The sequence below is a fragment of the Myotis myotis genome, unplaced genomic scaffold (assembly GCF_014108235.1).
Source record: "Myotis myotis isolate mMyoMyo1 unplaced genomic scaffold, mMyoMyo1.p scaffold_m19_p_22, whole genome shotgun sequence".
NCBI classification, from domain to species: Eukaryota; Metazoa; Chordata; class Mammalia; order Chiroptera; family Vespertilionidae; genus Myotis; species Myotis myotis.
Genome location: NW_023416327.1, coordinates 2,252,453 through 2,275,664, shown reverse-complemented (window position 1 = coordinate 2,275,664; position 23,212 = coordinate 2,252,453). Strand labels below are relative to the sequence as shown.

Here is a 23,212-nt window from a genome sequence, read left to right as displayed (position 1 = left end):
TTCAGGATATAAAACATGCTTTTAATAATCTAAGAAGAAAAATATATTCCAAAATAATTGTGTCACAATATTTCAATATTGAGGTCAGTCATCGCATGAAGTAAGGAAACCAGGAAATGGTGATTCTCATCCAAGCGCCGCTGTGCTGACACCCTGGTTGCGGCCCGCCAGAGCAGAATGGAGCCGAGGACCAGCTCAGACCTCTGTCCTGCGCGATGTCACACCGACGAACGCGTGAACCAGTGATCGGCTTTTAATGCAATTTCCTATCTCCTCACCCCGATTTACCTCGCAACCTTTATGGTGACAACGTAAGCTTGTCTTTCTTTGCAGGCTGGGAAAACACAGAAAACCCACAAAGCTCATGATAGATTATTTCACAATGACCTAACAGCTAACACTGAAAATCTGTATTATATTTTAGAAAAAGTATAATTGTGTTTATGTGCACTATTTCATGAATAAGTTACAAGCAATTAAAAAAAACTTGACATTTTCATGGGTGTAAGAAGTTTCAAATTAGGACACTATGATTAATGAACCGTGATAATTCTCTTCATAGTCTATGCAACTTAGATATATAACATTTTTTCTTATAAACACTTCAACCAACTTCTCAATAACACATTTTACAGTTATGAAAGTTAATTTTTTGAATACTTTCTTTCACTGATTATGGATAGAGATATACAAATATTTAATAATCTTTCAGCTTTTCTTTTAAAAAAGAAACAGCGCAAAATAAGTCACTGAGAACTTTTCTTGCAAAGACAAAAATGATTATTTGTCATAAGAATTTAATAAGACTTAGAAGAAAAAAATATATATTTCCTTAAACCATTTTTTTTCTGAATTCAAACCAGTTTATAGAGATTATAAAAAATAGAGTCTATGTACATGGCACAGTGTGCCTCAGTGGCACACAAAACAAGGTAACAACGAAGCATATACACACCTGCCTCCTGGACACAGCCCAGCACAACACCGCAGTGACTACGTCCTATTGTACACAGTGATAACTGCTGAAATACTACAGGAAGTCAGACATACAAAAGTTAACAGTAACATTGGCCAAATATGATTAAAATGTCCACGTTATATAAAACGATAAGCGAAGAACATGAAGTATAAAAATAGCACTGGTGTGTGGGGAAGGCGCCTTCCGAGCACGCAGGGTGGCAGACACCCAGGGAGCTCCCTGACCAGCGTGGCCTACGTCACCACATGGGGTCTCGTCCCGTCTTCTGTGAGGTCATACCTGAGGGCACAGGAAGCGACAGACAGGTCAGGGTGGCGGCCTTAGACAGTCAGTCTATCAGTTGTGGCCTGTGAAAGGACACTCACCACTGGGTCCAGCCTTTGGCGAGCTCTTCAGACGCCAGAGCGACCAACACCTGTGGGGAGGGAGTGTGTCAGAGGCGGGGGCGTTCCCTCGGACCCGCACCTCTGCTCTCGCCCATCTCCCTGTCTCATCAGCACTGTGTGCTCCTTTAGTGTGAGGCTCTGACCTTTCAGTGCGCTTCACCCCAGGATGGTGGGTCCTACCCAAGAGTCTGCCTTATCCACCCGTCTAACATTAGGTTATTAGGAAAGCTCAGGGGAGATCCTTTGCGGGGACAGAGGTTCACGGCCAGTGAAGGCACTAAAGTTGATGTGCACTGGCCACAAATGGCACCTACAATTCAAACCTTCTCTTCCCTAATTATTTCTGTGTACATTATTAAAGAATGTACATTCTTATGCAACAATTACATGTGGATATGGACAAAGACTAAAAGAAATTCAAAGGGCGCTAGCCAGTTTGGCTCAGCGGATAGCACATCGGCCTGTGGACTAAAGGGTCCCGGATTCGATTCCGGTCAAGGGCACGTGCCTCGGTTGCAGGGTCCTCCTCGGCCCGGGCCCTGGTTGGGGCATGTGCAGGAGGCAACCAATCGATGTGTCTCTCTCATATCGATATTTCTGTCTTTCCCTCTCTCTCCCCCTCTCTCTAAAAATCAATGGAAAAATATCCTCAGGTGAGGATTAAAAAAATAATTCAAAGAAATAAAGCCAATTATTTGTTAGGAAAAACCACAGCTGGTTAGTCAGGAGGTAGGACTGGAAGAGAATGTGTTCCCTTTGGGTTTGCTTTCACTGTGATACTTGAAAAAATATTTTTAAAATAACCTTTTCTTCAACTATAAGTTCACTAGGGGCCCGGGGCACGAAATTCATGCACTGGATGTGTGTGTGTGGGGGGTGGGGAGTGTCCCTCAGCCCAGCCTGCCCCCTCTCACATACTGGGAGCCCTCAGGCATTGACCCCCATCACCCTCCAATCGCAGGATGGGCCCCTTGCCCAGGCCTGACGCCTCTGACAGAGGTGTCAGGCCTGGGCAGGGGACCCCCAGACCCCTCCGATTGCTGGCTCTGCCCCTTGCCCAGGCCTGATGCCTCGGCCAAAGGCGTAGACCCCCATCACCCTCCGATCGCCTGATCGGCCCCTTGCCCAGGCCTGACGCCTCCGCCAGAGGTGTCAGGCTTGGACAGGGGACCCCCATCTCCCCCCGATCACTGGCTCTGACCCCCGCCCAGGCCTGAGGCCTCTGGCCCAGGACTCATACCTGGGCAGGGGACCCCCATCTCCCTCTGACCGCTTGCTCCACCCCCCACCCAAGCCTGATGCCTCTGACCCAGGCTTCAGGCCTGGGCAAGGGGACCATCATATCCCTCCAATCCCCGGCTCCGCCCCCCACCCAGGCCTGATGCCTCGGCCAGAGGAGTTGACCCTCATCACCCTCCGATCACCAATCACCAGATCGGCCCCTTGACCAGGCCTGAGGCCTCCGGCAGAGGTGTCAGGCCTGGGCAGGGGATCCCCAGCTCCCTACGGTTGCAGGCTCCGCCCCTGCCCAGGCCTGACGCCTCTGGCCTAGGCATCCGGCCCGGGCAGCGGGGACCCGCAGTGGCAGCGGGGGGTTGCCGTGATCGTGCGGGCTCCGCCCCTGCCCCTGCAGGACGCCTCTGGCTGAGGCGTCCGGCTCGGGCAGCGGGGACCCGCAGCTGCAGCGGCCCCGCGATCGTGGGCTCCGCTTTAGGCCCAGGCAAGGGACCCCTAGCTCCTGGGACTGCCAGCTTCGACTGTGCCCAGCTCCCATCGCTGGCTCCACCCCTACTTCCTGCTATCACTGGCCAGGGCGGCAAAGGCGCCTGATTCTCCGATCATAGCTGGGGGGCAGGGCAAAGGCGGCCCTGGGGCCGCCTTTGCCCTGCCCCCCAGCTCTTAGCTCCCCCCTGGGTTTCCGATCACTGTCAGTGGCTCCCCCCTGGGTTTCCGATCACTTCCTGCTTTCCCTTTCGCCTCCCTGCATTGTGCCTACATATGCAAATTAACCGCCATCTTTGTTGGCAGTTAACTGCCATCTTAGTTGGCAGTTAATTTGCATATAGCCCTGATTAGCCAATGAAAACGGTAGCGCCATACACCAATTACCATTTTTCTCTTTTATTAGTGTAGATGGTATTACTATGACTAATAAGCCAATAACATGAATGAGTAAAAACAACAGAATCAGTTAAAATGTCTTCACAATGTACTGACATCTTAGCTGATGCAGTCTTCCTGGTCTCCTATTAGCCGCAGAGCATGCTCACCCCACCTACCTATGTACTATGGTCTACCAGGCGCAGGGGGAGGGGCTGAGGTCTCACAGGGGTCCGCTCAGACTTACTTTGCCAAGAAGCCCTTTGTCTTTGGACAGGAAGCCGCCACTGTTCTTCACGGCGACGTCCAGCGTTCTCCGCTGCACTTCCGGTAGCGAGACGCTGAACTCAAAGCTGACAGAGAAAGAGGCCCTTCCCTCAATTTCTCCATCATCTTGCTGCAGTTTCCCGTAACTGAGCATGACACTCCTGCCTACGAGACCACTCCAAATGTCACATTTCTTATTATAAAACAGGGTACTTGTGCTAGATGTTTGGGGCCTGCATTTCATAAAAACACAAAATCAAAGTATTTTCCAGGGTTTAGGGGTGGGCAAACTTTTTGACTCGAGGGCCACCTTGGGTTCTTAAACTGGACCAGAGGGCCGGAACAAAAGCATGGATGGAGTGTTTGTGTGAACTAATATAAATTCAAAGTAAACATCATTACATAAAAGGGTACGGTCTTTTTTTTTTTTTTAGTTTTATTCATTTCAAACGGGCCGGATCCAGCCCGCGGGCCGTAGTTTGCCCACGGCTGGTTTAGAACGTAAGAGAAGATTCTGGCCTGCAGCTCCCACGCACAAGGTGGGCAGCTAGGATGTGGGATCACAGATGTTATATTCGACTCAACAGCTAAGGCCAGGCTCTCTCTCCCTAAAGCCTAAAGGAGAGCAACTTCTAAGCCTCGTGAGGGGCTGAAGGCAGAGGCCGCAAACTAAAATGCCTTCAGGGAGGCAGGTCCTCGAAGTGGTGTGTGTGGTTCGCATGAGGCAGGGTCTCTGGCAAGGACGTAGCCGGGACGTGGCCGGTGCTGCCACGGAGCCACGGCAGCTAGAGACCCAAAGCTGCACGTGGATCTCAAATTCTTTGCTGCCGCGGAGTAAGAACACTGACAAATACAAGGTGCCCACATCAGCACTTGGTGTGTTCCTGTCAGTAAAAATATGATGTGTCTAGTACAGTGGTTGGCAAACTGCGGCTTGGCAAACTGCGTTCGCGAGCCACATGCGGCTCTTTGGCCCCTTGAGTGTGGCTCTTCCACAAAATACCAACTTCTGCGCATGGGCCACGAAGTTTCAATCGCACTGTACGTGCGCGCCCGCATGTGGTATTTTGTGGAAGAGCCACACTCAAGGGGCCAAAGAGCCGCATGTGGCTCGCGAGCCACAGTTTGCTGACCACGGGTCTAGTGCCTTTAAAGGGGAAGTGTAAACTGAATTAGCAGACATCAATACCATGCGATCTTATTTCCCCAGATGTTGGTGGTTTGAGCTACAGGACTGTTGAGTAAGACACCAAACTTGCAGATGGAGACTCTTTAAGTGCCTGAGCACCTCTCAGGGGCGGCCATGTCAGACTGACCACAGAAGCAGATATGAGCCTCTGTTAAGCCAGACCATGAAAGAGATTTGCAAAGGTTGAGAACCAAGATGGCGGCATAGGTTAACGCCGGAGTTTGCTGCTTTGAACAACTACTTCAAAAGTGAAACCAAAAAACGGAAGGGACATCACCCAGAACCACAGGAACGCTGGCTGAGTGGAAGTCCTACAACTAGGAGGAAAGAGAAACGCATGCGGACACTCAGAGGAGGTGCAGTGCTGAAGTCAAATTCTGAGGTGCGGAGTGCGCGAGCGGGCTGGCGGCGGAGGGCACGGTTGGCGTTTTCAATCGGGAGGGAGTCGCAGACTCTGAGCTCCAGATCCGGGCGAGTCTTTAGGGACCCAGACTCAAACGGGAGAAGCGGGACTGTCTGGCTTTGGTCAGAGCGAGTGCAGCTTTCTCTCCGAGCTTTGCAGCGGGTGCTGGGACTCAGAGAGGCAGAGCCCCTGGGGACAGGACTGAGAGCCGCCATAACTGCTCTCTCCGGCCCACCCTGTTGATCCTGTGCGACCCGCCCTGCCCAAACCCTGCACACAGGCATTCGCCGGATAGCCTCAGGCAAAGGCTAGATTAGCACCTCCCTAGAGGACAGAAGTTCTCTCACTGCTGACACAGCTGATTCTCATAGCCACTTGGCCTGGAGGTCAAACCCTCCCTGGTATTAGCTACAACAATCAAGGTTTAACTATAAGACTGTGCACAAAGACCACTAGGGGGTGCACCAAGGAAGCATAACAAAATGCGGAGACAAAGAAACAGGACAAAATTGTCAATGGAAGATATAGAGTTCAGAACCACACTTTTAAGGTCTCTCAAGAACTGTTTAGAAGCCGCCGATAAACTTAATGAGATCTACAAGAAAACTAATGAGACCCTCGATCTTATATTGGGGAACCAACTAGAAATTAAGCATACACAGACTGAAATAACGAATATTATACAGACTCCCGACAGCAGACCAGAGGAGCGCAAGAATCAAGTCAATGATTTGAAATGCGAGGAAGCAAAAAACACCCAACCGGAGGGGTGGAATGAAAAAAGAATCCAAAAATGCGAGGATAGTGTAAGGAGCCTCTGGGACAGCTTCAAGCGTACCAACATCAGAATTATAGGGGTGCCAGAAGATGAGAGAGAGCAAGATATTGAAAACCTATTTGAAGAAATAATGACAGAAAACTTCCCCCACCTGGTGAAAGAAATGGACTTACAGGTCCAAGAAGCGCGGAGAACCCCAAACAAAAGGAATCCAAAGAGGACCACACCAAGACACATCATAATTAAAATGCCAAGAGCAAAAGATAAAGAGAGAATCTTAAAAGCAGCAAGAGAAAGAAACTCAGTTACCTACAAGGGAATACCCATACAACTGTCAGCTGATTTCTCAACAGAAACTTTGCAGGCCAGAAGGGAGTGGCAAGAAATATTCAAAGTGATGAATACCAAGAACCTACAACCAAGATTACTTTATCCAGCAAAGCTATCATTCAGAATTGAAGGTCAGATAAAGAGCTTCACAGATAAGGAAAAGCTAAAGGAGTTCCTCACCACCAAACCAGGATTATATGAAATGCTGAAAGGTATCCTTTAAGAAGAGGAAGAGGAAGAAAAAGGTAAAGATACAAATTATGAACAACAAATATGCATCTATCAACAAGTGAATCTAAGAATCAAGTGAATAAATAATCTGATGAACAGAATGAACTGGTGATTATAATAGAATCAGGGACATAGAGAGGGAATGGACTGACTATTCCTGGGGGGGAAAGGGGTGTGGGAGATGCGGGAAGAGACTGGACAAAAATCGTGCACCTATGGATGAGGACAGTGGGTGGGGAGTGAGGGCGGAGGGTGGGGCGGGAACTGGGAGGAGGGGAGTTATGGGGGGAAAAAAAAAGAGGAACAAATGTAATAATCTGAACAATAAAGATTTAATTAAAAAAAAAAAAAGATTTGCAAATCTGAAACAATTATGCCATTCTTTTCACTTTTAAAATTGTTTTGGAAACTGGTTGTTTTCATAAGAATGTTATATTTTAAGATGTTATAGAGGTTTATTATTTTGAGAAATATATGCATTTTAATATTCTCGGCTTTGATGTATAACTCAGCTCTTTATCTAATCACTCGTCTCGCCATCCACGTTCACAACTTGTCACTTCTGCATGAAATTCAGAGTACTCACACCTACTAATCTGAGTTTCCACTTCTCAGTGCTGGGTGTGTGCCAATGCTTCGTCACTGGGAGGCCCTCCTAACTTACCCCAACACCTGCCCCAGGTGAGTGAAGTCCATACCTCTGATCAAACACGGGGTTCAGTGTTTTCTTGGACACATGTGTTTTTCTCCTCCCTGACCTCCTCTTGTCTGGCAACAAATACATGCGGACGTAGGGGTCAGAGCCGTCTTCAGAGAAGGCAATGAGGTTTCTTGTAAAACAAACCAAAGAACAGCAGCCATTATACTCTAGGAAGATGACAATTAGCATCACATCATACTTTCTACAGCAGGTCCTCGAGGACTGTTGTTCTGTTAAGTTCCCGAGAAAAAAATTCCCTCAGTAGAACTGTGTGGAGCTTGCACTGTGTCTTATAAGTTTTCTACGGGGACTCTGGTTTCCTCCAATATCCCAAAGATGTGCACAAGAGGTGAGTGGCCTAACGTGTCTGAGTGAGACAGGTGCCGGCGCGAGTGGCCTCTAACGTGTCTGAGTGAGACAGGTGCCGGCGCGAGTGGCCTCTAACGTGTCTGAGTGAGACAGGTGCCGGCGCGAGTGGCCTCTAACGTGTCTGAGTGAGACAGGTGCCGGCGCGAGTGGCCTCTAACGTGTCTGAGTGAGACAGGTGCCGGCGCGAGTGGCCTCTAACCTGTCTGAGTGAGACAGGTGCCAGCGCGAGTGGCCTCTAACGTGTCTGAGTGAGACAGGTGCCGGCGCGAGTGGCCTCTAACGTGTCTGAGTGAGACAGGTGCCGGCGCGAGTGGACTCTAACGTGTCTGAGTGAGACAGGTGCCGGCGTGAGTGGCCTCTAACGTGTCTGAGAGAGACAGGTGCCGGCGTGAGTGGCCTCTAACGTGTCTGAGTGAGACAGGTGCCGGCGCGAGTGGCCTCTAACGTGTCTGAGTGAGACAGGTGCCGGCGTGAGTGGCCTCTCTAACGTGTCTGAGTGAGACCGGTGCCGGCGTGAGTGGCCTCTAATGTGTCTGAGAGAGACAGGTGCTGGCGTGAGTGGCCTCTCTAACGTGTCTGAGTGAGACAGGTGCCGGCGTGAGTGGCCTCTAACGTGTCTGAGAGAGACCGGTGCAGGCGTGAGTGGCCTCTAACGTGTCTGAGTGAGACCGGTGCCGGCGCGAGTGGCCTCTAACGTGTCTGAGTGAGACAGGTGCCGGCGCGAGTGGCCTCTAACGTGTCTGAGTGAGACAGGTGCCGGCGCGAGTGGCCTCTAACGTGTCTGAGTGAGACAGGTGCCGGCGCGAGTGGCCTCTAACGTGTCTGAGTGAGACAGGTGCCGGCGCGAGTGGCCTCTAACGTGTCTGAGTGAGACAGGTGCCGGCGCGAGTGGCCTCTAACGTGTCTGAGTGAGACAGGTGCCGGCGCGAGTGGCCTCTAACGTGTCTGAGTGAGACAGGTGCCGGCGCGAGTGGCCTCTAACGTGTCTGAGTGAGACAGGTGCCGGCGCGAGTGGCCTCTAACGTGTCTGAGTGAGACAGGTGCCGGCGCGAGTGGCCTCTAACGTGTCTGAGTGAGACAGGTGCCGGCGCGAGTGGCCTCTAACGTGTCTGAGTGAGACAGGTGCCGGCGCGAGTGGCCTCTAACGTGTCTGAGTGAGACAGGTGCCGGCGTGAGTGGCCTCTCTAACGTGTCTGAGTGAGACCGGTGCCGGCGTGAGTGGCCTCTCTAACGTGTCTGAGTGAGACCGGTGCCGGCGTGAGTGGCCTCTCTAATGTGTCTGAGTGAGACCGGTGCCGGCGTGAGTGGCCTCTCTAATGTGTCTGAGTGAGACAGGTGCCGGCGTGAGTGGCCTCTAACGTGTCTGAGTGAGACCGGTGCCGGCGTGAGTGGCCTCTCTAATGTGTCTGAGTGAGACCGGTGCCGGCATGAGTGGCCTCTCTAATGTGTCTGAGTGAGACCGGTGCCGGCGTGAGTGGCCTCTCTAATGTGTCTGAGTGAGCACAGGTGCAGGTGTGAGTGGCCCCCAGATGGAGGGGCATCCTGCTCAGGATTGGTGCCCACCTTGTGCCCTGAGCTGCAAGGAAAGGCAATGTGGTCACTCATGACCTGAAACTGGAATAAGCGGGCTGGGAAATTAATGATCTCACTTGTTTTTATTCATCTTTCGTAAATGTGTGTAGAGCTCACATTTATCTCAATGCTTCCTAGAAGTGTTTTGGGTCTTTGTTTAGAACTTCGGTGATGTTTTTAAGACCAGCAATAAGCCACAGGAACTTGACTGTTGTTTGTATGGATTGTATGCAGCCTCTTCACCTTATCCACTTACTGACAGACCTGAGGATCTAGGCAGGGACTGGGCTGGCGTCCTCTAACCCAGCTCCTGGCTGTGTTTCCCAGTGGTGCTCTCAGGTGGAGAACACAGAAGGTGCTGAACACATACGCACTGAGCTGAACTCCACAGCGATACAGTCATGTTCCTAAGGTCACTAATTTTATTTTTCTGTTTTTAACAGCTTTTTAAGAATCAAATATTTATGTAAACACACTTACATCACAACTACTACAGAGACAGGCAAGTCACATAAATAGCTCCCGACCATCATCATTAGTCACACTGTCACCTCACGTCACACCCCTTCCTGACAGGGGGAAAGGCAAGCCAAGCCCCTCGGTGCCCAGGTCTCCTGGAAAGACTACGGCAAAACTGACCATGACCCATCAATTGTTAGGTCCTCTGAATTATAAGTTTACTCCTAGAAATGTAACCCTCAAAGAACACTTCAATAAAAGAAAATACATTCATTATTGAGTGTACTCAGTATTTAGACCATCTAAACACCCACAGCAGGGAGTAGCAACGTACCCACAGTTCCAGGGTGTGTTGCCAAGCAACCCAGTGGTTATGAATGTCTAGGAAGCAATACTGAGAAGGAAGAAGGAATAAACACTGGGCACAGGAGATCCAACTGCGAGCACTGGGAGGCCCCGGAGGGAGGCCCCCCAAGGGAGCGCCGCTCACCTGCAGGCGTGCACGACCACCACCAGCTTGTTCCTCTGCGAGCTGTGCCGGATTGTCAGCTGAATCTGCCCCAGGGGAGACTGTCCCAGCGTCGTCCCACTGAGGAAACAAAGCGGGAAGTCACAGCTCTGCCCGGACCTTCTACTCCCCGAGTCACCGCTCCGACTCAGTAGGAAAGCCAAGCTCACTCATGCAGACTAGAGGACACACCGAACCTGAGGACAAATCAACCAGTCAAATCCTACTCAGCTGAGGTTAACATAACTTAATGATTCAAAACTGAGAGCTTTTTCATCTAAGGTCCAAAGTAAAAGGAGACATGGTCGTCTCCTAATTACAAACCCCGATGCTGTGGTCTCTGGGCCTGTCACTGCCCACATCTACGCACCCTTTCTCAGAACCCCATAATCCTGGCTCTGATGTTCACCGACAGGGCATCAGTGACATCACAACACCCCCCTCAATTTCTGCTTCTCAAGGTCAAAGCACAGATTCTAAGGTAACCAATGACTGCCTGGCTCAGGGTCCCCCAAGACCAGCTCCGGTGAAAAAGTGGTTTCTTATTTAAAATTTTATTTCCTTTTAGAGCAAGAGAAGGGGAGGGACTGATTTCTTTTCTCAAAAATAGTGGAGGTGAGAAGGTGCGAAGGAGACCAGTGCACTGAGCATGTCACAGAAGGTCACACATATGCCTGCGTCCCGACACCAACAACACATGCTTCACCTCAATGGCAACTTCCTTCCTTCCACTGAGGGGACAAGACTACCATCTGAAGCTGTGGTGCCTGCAGACTGTTTTTCCTCCTTATCTAGGGATCGTGGGGCTTAAGTAAGAAATCAAAAGCGACGGGGACCAGCAGTGGGTGCTGAGCAAACCGGAACGAATAGAGCCTGCTCCCACTGTCGGGCAGCTCAGCTCTGGACCCGCCTTCCTGCCCTGAGGGCAGCAGCACTAGAGCCTCTGCAGTTCAGGGGACCCGCAACCCCATCGCCATCTAACCGTTAATGAGCCGAAGGGAGGCCTGGAAAACGGCAGGCTTCCCTTTGAAAGGGTGCCGCCCCTGAGCCCCTTAGCTGCTGAGACAGCCTCACAGCACATGGGCGTGCGCTGCCTGGGCGAGAGCAAGAGAGCATCTCCTTACTTCTCCAGCTGCCGCAGCCTCTGCCGAAGCTCCTGCGTGGCGATGGGCAGCGATATGTCCGAGGCTATGCTGGGGGTGGGCTCCTTGATGAAGATGTGGCTGGGGGAGCCGGTGCCGCCGCCATGGAGGCTAGAGGCGCTTCTGCCCAGGTCTCGAGGCCCCTGAGGGCTGGTCTCCGCAGGCTGGGCTCTGTCCTCCACGCTGGACTTCGCACCGCCTCCAAGGACTGGAGTGGACGGGGCTGGGCTGCTGTCCCCAGCGCCTGGTGACATGGACACCTGAGACCTGACAGATACTTTTCTCCCTCCTTTGGAAACTGAGGGTCGCTTTACTTGAGCTGAGTGCTGGTGGTCTGGAGACCTGTCTTGCTTTTCGAGGTGGAGTACCTAGAGGTGGAAATAAACAAGTTAAAATCAGTGACACTGGTAATAGCCTGATACATGAATGCTTTAGATCTATTCACTTGCCAATTCATTTAAAACTTAGCATAAAACTATATGGACAATCTGGTCTACCTGTTCACCTGTTCTATTATTAAAGTAATACGATGTTACAGAAAGCTTTAAAAAACAAAGTTTAAGTGGTCAAAGTATCACTTCTATGATGCACACATCATTTCTGTGTATTCTCTTCAGCCTCTTCCATTTGCACAAATTTCTGCACAGTTGTGGGTGATGTTATCACTGGAAGAGCCTGAGTTGCTGCCCTGCACTGCCTGGTCCCTCGTCCTACCCAGGTGGGCTGGTCCCTCGCCCTACCCAGGTGGAATAGTCTCGCCTCCATCAGCAACCCTGGGGAAGGATGAGAGTCACGGACACCTCTACCCAGCAAAATTACCCCAAATTCCTAGCATCGATGGGGGAGCAGCCCATGCCCACATTCACTTTGCTAGTTTTTAATATTTACTTTTTTTTTTTTAATCCTCACCCGAGGACATTTTTCCATGGATTTGTAGAGAGAGTGGAAGAGAGAGCGAAAGACAGAGAGAAACACCGATGTGAGAGAGAAAAATCAATTGGTTGCCTCTTGCATGAGTCCTGACCACGGCCTAGGCCGGGAGGACTCTGCAACTGAGGTATGTGCCCTTGACCAAAATCAAACCTGGGACCTCTAGGTCCACAGGTCGACATTCTATCCACTGAGCCAAGTTGGGCTTAATATTTACTTTTAACATACACAACAGTCCACTGAGCAGAGTCAGACTCCATACACTCCTCATTCTGCGGTCACTGTGACGGCTGGAAGTTTTTTCCTGCTTTTACAAAGTAAAGCTGCAGCAGCCAGCTTCATATTCATGGTCTCCCCACACTGTGCATTTTAACTGAAAGTCCGATTTCCAGGGGCTCTGGCCCCAGGGCTCTATGACCTATGGCCTGGAGACACTGTCAGGAGAGGCTGTGCCCACCAGGTCCTGACTGGGACCACGGAGCACATTCCACAGCACCCCACACACCAAGTTTGTCTTAATTCCTTAAAAAGGTGGTTCTCCATTTTAATTTGCATTTTTAAAATTAGTGAGTTTCAGCATTCTCTCATGTTTGCCAGTTTTATTTTTAATACTTCCTTAGGTGCTTACAAATGAATTACTATCTTTTTGGACAAAAAATTTGGGGTAATTTCTACCATCTTGTAGAATTTTATTAAATTCTCTTCTGAATGACTATTGAAGATTTAATCTTAGCAGAAAACTCTGCTGACCCCGACAGCATACTTTCTGGGCCAAAGTCTAAAATGCGGTCAACTGCACCCACCTGAAGGCGAATGGACCCCTGGGCTGCTCAAGCCACCAGGACACTCTGCTTCTGTTGGAAGTCGAGTCCAGGCCTCCATCATCTCCCTGAGTTCCCACATGGGCAGTGTTATCCATGCTCCCCTGTGCCATATCCACGTCCACCTTGTCCTGAGCCCTGTGGCTGTCACCGTGATCACCGTCCACCTTGTCCTGATCTCTGTGGCTGTCACCGTGATCACCGTCCACCTTGTCCTGAGCCCTGTGGCTGTCACCGTGATCACTGTCCACCTTGTCCTGAGCCCTGTGGCTGTCACCGTGATCACCGTCCACCTTGTCCTGAGCTCTGTGGCTGTCACCGTGATCACCGTCCACCTTGTCCTGAGCCCTGTGGCTATCACCGTGTCTACCTTGTCCTGAACTCCGTAGCTGTCACTGTGATCACTGTCCACCCTTGTCCTGAGCCCCATGGCTGTCACCGTGTCCACCTTGTCCTAAGCCCTGTGGCTGTACTGTCCACTGTGGAACTGCACCTGAGAGCTTTGCCATGGTAGCCTGTGCCCGTGCACCCCGTGCCCCCCTGGGAGACTACAGTACCCTGAGGGCGACCTTCATCTTCAGAGTGCTGTTTGGACCTGAGTTACTGAGCTGGAATCGCTGGTTCATGGTCATGTCATCGCTGGTGAGCAGACGGCTGAGTGGGATCTTCAGGTTCCCCAGGCAACACTGATGTTGTTCATCTTTGACCTAGAAACACACCACAGCACACACTGACCTCTGCGGGTAAAGACACACGTAGAAAGGTCCCAATCCAGTCTTTAAAAACACACTTCAACCGTCTCCTCAGGCAGTGCTTCCTTAAATGATAACAGAAAACCTCCTTGGGAAGACAGGGCACCTTGGAATGAGTGATGCTACACTGCATCTGCGTCACATGTGTCTGTCACTTCCTCATCACACATTTGTGAGCGAAAAATGACACCATGGTTAGGAGTCCATTAGGAGGACCTCTAGTTAAGAGGCAGCAATCTGAACAAACCCGAATAGAAAGAAACGTCTTAAACCCTGTGAAAATGATGACCATGCACATTTGTATAATGTGTCAAGTTTGACTGATGACACTTGTTTATGGAGAAAAAATTTCTCGGTATCTTTTAAGCCTTCTCTATTCAAAATCTACACATTTGTTTAGAGCAGGGGTCCTCAAACTACGGCCCGCGGGCCACATGCAAATACAAATATTGTATTTGTTCCCGTTTTGTTTTTTTACTTCAAAATAAGATATGTGCAGTGTGCATAGGAATTTGTTCATAGTTTTTTTTTAAACTATAGTCCGGCCCTCCTACGGTCTGAGGGACAGTGAACTGGCCCCCTGTTTAAAAAGTTTGAGGACCCCTGGTTTAGAAAATTTATAGTGTCTCCTTTAAATGCAGGGCAACTCCTGCCTCCTGAGCCATGCTCTGCGGCATGACCTCTGCAGCAGGAACGGCTCCTGCTAGACCGCTGTCACACAAAACAGTTCATAACCAAAAGAGGAAGAGCCTTCACAGGCTACATGAGACGGTCAAAGGAGTCATCCAAGATGAAAACCTAGATGCCTGATTGCTAATTTCTCTATAACCTGTAATCCAAAAGCTTTTTTATTTTTTAAATGTGTTTTTATTGATTTTTATAGAGAAAGGAAAAGGGGGAGAGAGAAACATTGACTTGTTGCCTACTATATGCACCCTAACTGGGGATTGATCCCGTAACCTGGGCATGTGCGCTGACCAGGAATCAAACCAGTGACCTTTCGGTGTATGGGATGATGCCCAATCAACTGAACCACACTGGTCAAGGCTAAAAGCATTTTTAAAAGAAATAACTGTGGCCTGGCTGGTGTGGCTCAGTGGTTGAGCATTGAGCTATGAATCAGGAGGTCATGGTTTGATTCCTGGGGCAAATACCTAGGTTGCAGGCTCAATCCCTAGTAGGGGGCATGCAGGAGGCAGCCAATCAATGATTCTCTCTTATCATTGATGTTTCCACCTCTCTCTCCCTTCCTCTCTGAAATCAATAAAAATAGTTTTTAAAAAAGAAATAATTGTGATGTTGTTTACTGAACTTTAAAAGCTGTTTTTTAAAATTCAAGATCCAGTAAATACAGATTGTTTTAAACATGGTGCAACTTATGAAGGAAAAAGGAGCTAAACAAATACAAAAATTAGCTAGACAGATACATGTTGTATAAAAGGGAATGTGGCCCTAGCTGGTTTGGCTCAGTGGATGGACTGGAGGGTCCCGGGTTCGATTCCGGTCAAGGGCACATGCCTGGGTTGCAGGCTCGATCCCCAGTAAGGGGCGTGCAGGAGGCAACCGATCCATGATTCTCTCTCATTACTAATGTTTCTCTCTCTCTCCCCGCCTCTTCCTTTCTCTCTGAAATCAATAAAAATATAACAAAAATAAATAAAACCTCTCTTCTATAAAAAAAAAAGGGGGGGGGATTTGAAAACATAAAACACGCAGAGAACAATGAACACGGCAGTGACCAGGCACTCTGTGGGGGAGACGTGAGGCCCCCAGGGCAGGACATGACCCTCGGGCCTCAGGTCTCAGGGGCTGAGGAACCCATCAGAGCAGCACAAGAGAAAGAGCAGACAGAGGCCCTTCAACTTCTCAAAGCCTGAATGTTGGAAAGGAGGCCCTGCAAAAAGAAACATGGAAACCAGCATAGCTGAGCCTGGGTATTCATGCGCCCGCCCCTGGGATGACCGTGCAAGCTGGTGACCCACTGTCCTTTATGCTAAGGTGAGGTGAGAGGAGGACGGACACAGCCCTGGGGCTGCAGGCGGAATCCAAGGAGCACCCGCCAGCTCCTCCTGAGGGTGTCATTTGCTGGAGGTGATTTCTGCTTTGCATGATGGAGTAACAGGAACCGATTCACCATCCCACCTCAGCTTAAAAACAAGTGAGGTGAGCCTGACAACTGACCTGGTCACTGCCGAGAGCAGTGATTCCCAAAGTGGGCGCTACCGCCCCCTGGTGGGCGCTGCAGCGATCCAGGGGGGCGGTGATGGCCACAGGTGCATTTGTTTTAACTTTTTTTGTATTACCTTTCTATTCTGAGTTCAAAAAATAGTTTCATAATTTCAAACTTCAATGTTTCTAATTTACACCTTTCTTTACTATAGTTTACGAAAAAAGTAGAAACATTAATACATATATCTTTCTGTTTAATTGCTATTAAAATTTAAAAAAAATTAATTTCCAGGGGGCGCTGAGTAATATTTTTTCTGGAAAGGGGGCAGTAGGCCAAATAAGTTTGGGAACCACTGGCCTAGAGAGTCCAGGCCATGGTGCTGGGATGGGGATCCCACAGAGGCCAGCGGTCCCCCTGTGTTGAGGACACAGGGAGAAGCAGTCATAGAGCAGGAGGTGCCAGGGAGGGGGGAGCCCCAGAGAGCTGGAGGCCCCGAGGACCCCTGCATCTCAGCCAATGGGCACATGCGAGGGAGCAACCACAGGAGGACGCAAGCCCAGGAGGAGCAGAGGACAATCCCAGAGCACGTGGGGCTGCAGAAAACCTGGTGACGTGGGGCATCAGATTAGGGCCCCCAGATCCCAAGGCTAGAGGCTGTCGGGCTGCCTAATAAAGCTCCAAGTATTCCCAAGTACCTTCCCTCCAGATGAGAATAGAGCTCCAAAATATTTAAAGACACACTAACCCCGCACGCAAACATGTACAATTACCAGGCAACAAAAGAAGCAGTCATATCTGATCCACAGATCCAGCAACCACACAGACAATGGGATTGTGACATGCACAGAAGCTGTCACACCCAGGCTACACACACGCAGGAAGGCAGAGGAAAGACATGGAAAACTGAAGATCCAAACTCAGCTTCTAAGATGAACACCGGGAAGGCCACAATACACAGGATGGGGCTGACAGGTGAGACATCTGAGGGGAAAAATGGGAGAAGGAATGTTCAGGCTCCTCATCAGAAACAATGTGAGAGGGCAGAAAGTGGAAGAAAAAAACAGGTAGCCAAAATGCTGTATCTTGTGAAAATATGAAGGCAAAACAGACTTTGCAGACACACAGAACTGGAAGAGCCCATTGACCGGCCCTGCAGGAACAGTGACAGGACCTGGGTGGAAGGAAAATTGCTTCTGCTGGAACAGAGCAAGAACCTGAATGGCAAATATGTGGCTAAATAGGAAGAACTACTTTCTAGATTTCTAGAAAGCTCTTTAAAATATAATTGACTGTTTAAGGCAAAAATAATAAAATATATTCTGGGAGAGTGGAAACAGAAGCATGCCCTGGAAGGTCCTTGTACCTCGGGAGGCCAGTGTGCGGAACAGAGGGACCGGAACCCTAGAGCAGTCACTAATCCACGCGACACCAAGCACAGAGCTACAGCTGATAAACCAAAAAGGAGGTAAAGTGCAGTTATACAAAATGCTCACTCCCAAAGAAATCAGATTAAAAAAGCCAAAGATAACAAATGGGCAAATAGCATGGTAGCAGATTTAAATCCAACCACATCAACAATAACTGTATGCTGTCTATAAGACATCACCTTTAAATATAAATTACAAATAGGTTTAAAAAAAGATGAAAAAAATAAGCATGTTAACTTCAATAAAAAGAAAGATGGGATAGCTATACTAATATCAAGCAGTCGATTACAGAGTAAAGAATATCATTTAATTGAACCGTAAAGGAAATTTTTATAATGATAAAGGAATCAACTCGTCAGGTGGGCATTATAATTCTGCACAGACTCTTGGAAAAATAAAGAGGAGAGAAAACCTCCCAACTCTTTCTACAATCATCATCCTGATCCACAAGCTGGAGAAACAGTGTCCTTCTGGACTCAGGTGCAAACATTCTTAACAACATTTTAGCAAATTAAATAGAATCCATAAGGAGGATACAACGTGATGACCAAGTGAACTCATCCCCTAATAAAGGTTTGCTTGTGAGGTTCCCTAATGTTAAATCTTGAAAACCAAATAAAGGTGTGCATTATTTAACGTCTGAAAGTCACCATTATTTACAAACTTGGGAAAGCTAGATGACACCTCAGCAGTTGCAGAGAAGCCTCTGATAAAATTCCACGTTCACTATGACAAAACTCTCAGCAATCTAGTGGTAGGCTTCATGCTGCAGGTCTAAGGCTCCCCTGGACCCGCGGAGGCAGAGGGGGCTCCTCACAGGGAGGCCCGAGGCCGGAAGGGCGAGGCAAGACAAGGGAGGCAGAGGCAGCGGGTTGGAAACACAGAAGCAGATGTGTCGTTCTTAGCAGACGACACGACTCCCTGTGTAGAAGGCAATCCTGCAGTATCCGCAAAAGCACTATGGAACTAATACGTTCAGCAGGGCTGACAATATGATGCCAACGTACAAAATCAACTGCATTTCTAGATACCAGTAACATTCAATCAACAGTCTAAAGTTAAAGAAAAATTACTGATTATGGTGATGGATCCATAAATTATACACTTTAAATATGTGTTCATTGCATGTTAATTATATTTCAATAAATCTTTTAAGAATGCAAATAAAATACCTCAACTTCAAGGTCCTGGCGCTTCGGATTGTGAATGAAGAAAGTGAAGTTTTCCTCCCACACAGGTTCATTGGTTTTGTACCGGATCTGAAAGAAATATCCCCCAACCAGCTTTTAGCTCTGTGGCTCCTTTCTGTGTTTATCAGTTTGTGTGTTTGGAAGCTAGGGGTGACTTTAATTAACTCCAAGACACATACTTACTGAGCACGTGCTGTTATGTATCAGCTGTGGAAAGTACTCAAAAGACAGTCCCGAGCTTTTAGAGTGTGCCGGGCAGCACCCCAGAGCCCCCAGCCGTGTGCCCTCCCAGTGGCAAAGGCCCCCCTGTGTGGCTTGGCCCTCCTTGGGCTCCCGTAGGCTGCACAGCTCTGCATTCAGGAAGCTTCTCTAACGAACTGTGAGCAGGTGAGTGTGAACAAAGGCCTGTAACTTTAAACAGTTCCTGAAATGCTTCTCTTGCATCAGGAAAGTGGGACCTACTGCAGCAACGGCGACGTCCTCTCAACAACTCCCGACAGAATTGCATTTGTTACATTTTAAACAAAATATTTATAGAACATTCGAAGAAAACTTTCACCTACCCATGAAATCAAGCAAAAGCATATTCATGATATTTTTAATGTTGTTTTTTAAAGTGAACAATATATTTGTTACCAAATTAAGTAGCTAGTAATCTATGAAATGACTGATTTGAGAAAAAAGAAAGATATGGAAAATGGGGGTCTCAACTCCTGCACCATCCCCTGACGCGGGTCACCACCTGACAGGTGAGAGTGACAGTGACGTCACAGGAAGTGGTCAGCACACAAGGCCTCACCTTGCTCTCCTGGGCCTTGTGACCAACTGACATCTGCACCAGCGGGTTGGGGCTGCTGTTTATTTTCTTCCCAGACTATCCAAAAACAAAAAGACAAAATCAGTAACAAATACCCTGAAAGAGGCTGCTGATCATGAAACGATTGGCTACACTAAGTCATTGCTATTTGCTTCGGAGACTGCAGTTTACAGGGACTATCTGGGAGTAACTGGGAAAGAATCACTAAGCACAACCCAAACTATGACTGTATCCACCATAAAATACACCAGAAGTTCTATTTATACACACTTTTTAAGTGTTAAGTCTTTTAGTTTTAGAGCAAACTACTTTGAAAACATGAAATTTTCTGACTATTTTATTGATAATTCCAGCTCTCAAAACTTATTTGACCGGGATAACAAAATAAATAAAGTGAAATTAATGAATACAAAAACATGAGCAAGGACAAACGTAAAAGAGTATATAATCCAGCCCGGCCAGTGTGGCTCAGTGGTTGAACATTGACCTATGAATCTAGAGGCCACAGTTCGATTCCCACTGTGGGCATGCAAGAGGAGGCAGCTGATCAATGATTCTCTCTCATCATTGATGTTTCTATCTCTCTCCTCCTCTCTGAAATCAATAAAAATAGATATTTTTTAAAAAGAGTATATAGCCCTAGCCAGTTTAGCTCAGTGCATAGGGTGTTGGCCTGTGGACTGAAGGGTCCTGGGTTTGATTCTGGTCAAGGGCACAATGCCCAGGTTGCAAGCTTGATCCCCAGTGAGGGACTTGCAGGAGGCAGCCGATCAATGATTTTCTCTCATCATTGATGTTTCTATCTCTCTCTCCCTCTTCCTTCCTCTCTGAAATCAACAAAAATATACATTTAAAAAAAAGAGTATATAATGCAGAACAGTTCTCTAGTTGGAATAATACAAATACTACAAAGTGTCAGAAACATGTTTTCACATTTTAAACTTAGTATCTTCTGTTCAAACATGTAGCTATCAGATATCAAGTCTCACTGGCCAGCGCCTAAGTAATTTTGACTGGAAGAATAAACAGCAATCTAGAATTGCATTAAATTAAGCAGTATGAATATAATTTTAAAAATTGTAAGAAGCACAAATTTTAGCTGATAGAAGAAAACATAGTAAAACACAACTATATGGCACATGAGGTTTATTTATAACTTAGTCTCACAGAAGATTCAATTAAATATCTGTTAGTGGAAATTAATTAGATCACAAAAATGTTTTTAGTTAAACAATTTTAAAGTCAATCCACAACACTGCAGCAAAGATAAAAATAAGCATCAAATTCATGATTATTGGAATAAAATATTACTAGCCCACACCTACTGCGATAATCTATTTTCTGGTTCATCTTTTTGATGTGAATGAATTCTGTAAAACGAAATAAATACTGTTAAACAATTCAAAAGCTACAGGCTACCGTGGGAGACACCGCTTGCCCCGTAAGCCCTTTCCCTCTTCCCTGGACGACAGGGCCCTGGCATGTGAGCTGGGCCCAGGCCTCTGCAAACAAAGCTTCTATTTCTGAACCTCCCTTGCAGTCAGGTGTGGCAGGTGCAGTCTGGCCTGAAAAGGGGAGGCATCTCCCGCCCCTTCCCAGGGACCCCCTTTTGGATGGAGGTAGCGAGCAGGCAGAGCCCCTGCCAGATTCTGGGATGCTGGAGGGAAGTTACCTCTGTCTTGCTGAAACTACAACTTCTCCTGAATCTGCCTCAGAAGCTGAGTGTATTAACTAATATACTTACTTCATCTTTGAAAAAGTAGCCATTCATTCCTAAAAACTTATAATATTTATAAGACTTTTTTTTTTTAAACTTTCTACTTTGAAAGCAATGAAACTCACAATTGCTGACTTTATGTGCCTGCTTTTGGGAAAATCGAGGTATTGGGGGAATGGATACTTCCTTGGCCCACTTAGCTTGCTTCTGTTTTCCTTCTGTGCGTGCATGTGTGTGACAGGGTGGAAATCTGTGTATCCTAAGCCTAAAAAGTCTTTAATAAGTATGAAATAAACACTAACAAACCTTTACTGACATGTTTTCTTTCTTTGTGGTACGTAAAGTAATGATGTATCTTAAAATAAATGACATTTTAGATTCCAAATCACTAAGTTTTCTACTATGATTCCACATTCGGCACAACTCAGAGACACAGATATCATGAAGCTAAGTCACGACTTCCCTGAACTTACAGCTCAATTCCTTACCCCTTGATTAGTGAGACCCACAGTTCATCTAGTGGAACCCTGGTTCTCAGTTCTATAAAATGGGCATGATACCATTTCCAGAAGCTAGCTGTTAGGCGTAAATGAGGTGAAGTAATAACAATTAAAATGAACATATTGGACAAGCTGCATGGAATCCTTTCCATGCATGATCTCATTTAACGTACTCACTCCTCCAGCAAAAAAGACACTGTCACTTCCGTCCTATAAATTATTAATTCATGCTGGACTCCAACCCAAGCCGTCTTCAGTTCTCAGCTTTGTTCCAACCATAACACAGAAATGGGAGGAAAGCCTGTTGATACACTCCTTACAGTGTTTTAGGGGCAGTATTTCAACTACTGCGAACAAGGTGCAGCAAGGACTTAATAAAAGCTACATCAAAGCGGGCTTTATCTGCCCTGGCCAGCCTGGCTCAGTGGATAGAACATTGACCTGTGGACCGAAGGGTCCCAGGTTTGATTCCGGTCAAGGGCATGTACCTCGGTTGCAGGCTCCTCCCCAGCCTGGGCCCTGGTCAGGGCACACGTATAGGAGGCAACCAATCGATGTGTTTCTCTCATATCGGTATTTCTTTCTCTGTCTTTCCCTCTCTCTTCCACTCTCTCTAAAAATCAGTGGAAAAATACCCTCGGGTGAGGATCAAAAAACAAAACAAAACAGGCTTTATTAGTGTTTCCCACTTTTGAAATTTAACTTATCCTCCAGATGAAACTGATTTAAAAACATTCCTGATTCCTTTATATGGAATTTTCTTAAAATAATTACATTTAAACTCTCCCCTCAAATATTTAAGTCTAGAATGTTGAAAGAAATCAAAGAAAAAATAATAAAACGTCGTAAGTCATAGAAAACTTTAACAATTTAGCCAGAAAGTACATGTTCCTGGTGTTTTAGGGAGTGGAGCTCAGTTTTCAGTATCCATCACTGAATGAAATGTAAAGCTTCCCCAAAGACCTGGCCCTGCGCCACAGCGCCAGAAGCTCCAGGTCACCCGCGGAGCCGGCCTGACTCAGCATATTGGAAGAGGTGATGTGTAAACAGACAGCCACGGTGACAAGGGGCACCTGCCAAACAGGTCTGAGGATGGGGTAAGACTTTAGACAGAACTTCTAGTTCATCATTTTCACAAATTCAAATCCAACTGAAACAGGTCATTTAAAACCACCTTAGATATTGCTACCTAAGGTCAACAAGACGATGTCTAATTTATCATACTGGAACTTTATAAAATTTTTCTTCAGAGCTGACTTAAATTCTCTACTAATTCTTGGTCAACAAAAGTAGGCTCTCTCTAACGACCACTAATTACTAATTAGCAATACACCATGAGGGTTGAAGCACCATCTCTTTCAATATGTCTTCATGAACTTTCAAAGGGAAGCCATTTGTTTACCTTTAACGCTTTCTGAACTGCAGTCTTCTTCAAGACACCGGGGTTACACCCTAACGGGGTGCTCTTTCCCGCA

At 47.5% G+C, this 23,212-nt stretch overlaps 1 protein-coding gene across 2 annotated transcripts in view; it reads right to left on the bottom strand.

Annotated features, from left to right (window-relative positions):
- Positions 1-23,212, bottom strand: part of ESYT2 (extended synaptotagmin 2) — a 79,492-nt gene continuing 56,280 nt past the window's right edge. The window contains exons 14-23 of one of the 2 annotated variants that reach the window (XM_036355260.1): positions 23,140-23,202; positions 19,503-19,577; positions 18,686-18,772; positions 13,722-13,871; positions 11,396-11,781; positions 10,254-10,352; positions 7,362-7,493; positions 3,713-3,818; positions 1,345-1,394; positions 1-1,258 (exon numbers count right to left, since the gene is read on the bottom strand). In XM_036355260.1, coding sequence (XP_036211153.1) covers positions 1,213-1,258; positions 1,345-1,394; positions 3,713-3,818; positions 7,362-7,493; positions 10,254-10,352; positions 11,396-11,781; positions 13,722-13,871; positions 18,686-18,772; positions 19,503-19,577; positions 23,140-23,202 — 1,194 coding nt within the window. In that variant the 3' untranslated portion in view covers positions 1-1,212. The remainder of the gene's footprint in view (positions 1,259-1,344; positions 1,395-3,712; positions 3,819-7,361; positions 7,494-10,253; positions 10,353-11,395; positions 11,782-13,721; positions 13,872-18,685; positions 18,773-19,502; positions 19,578-23,139; positions 23,203-23,212) is intronic. The other variant, XM_036355261.1, reaches the window with a different exon arrangement.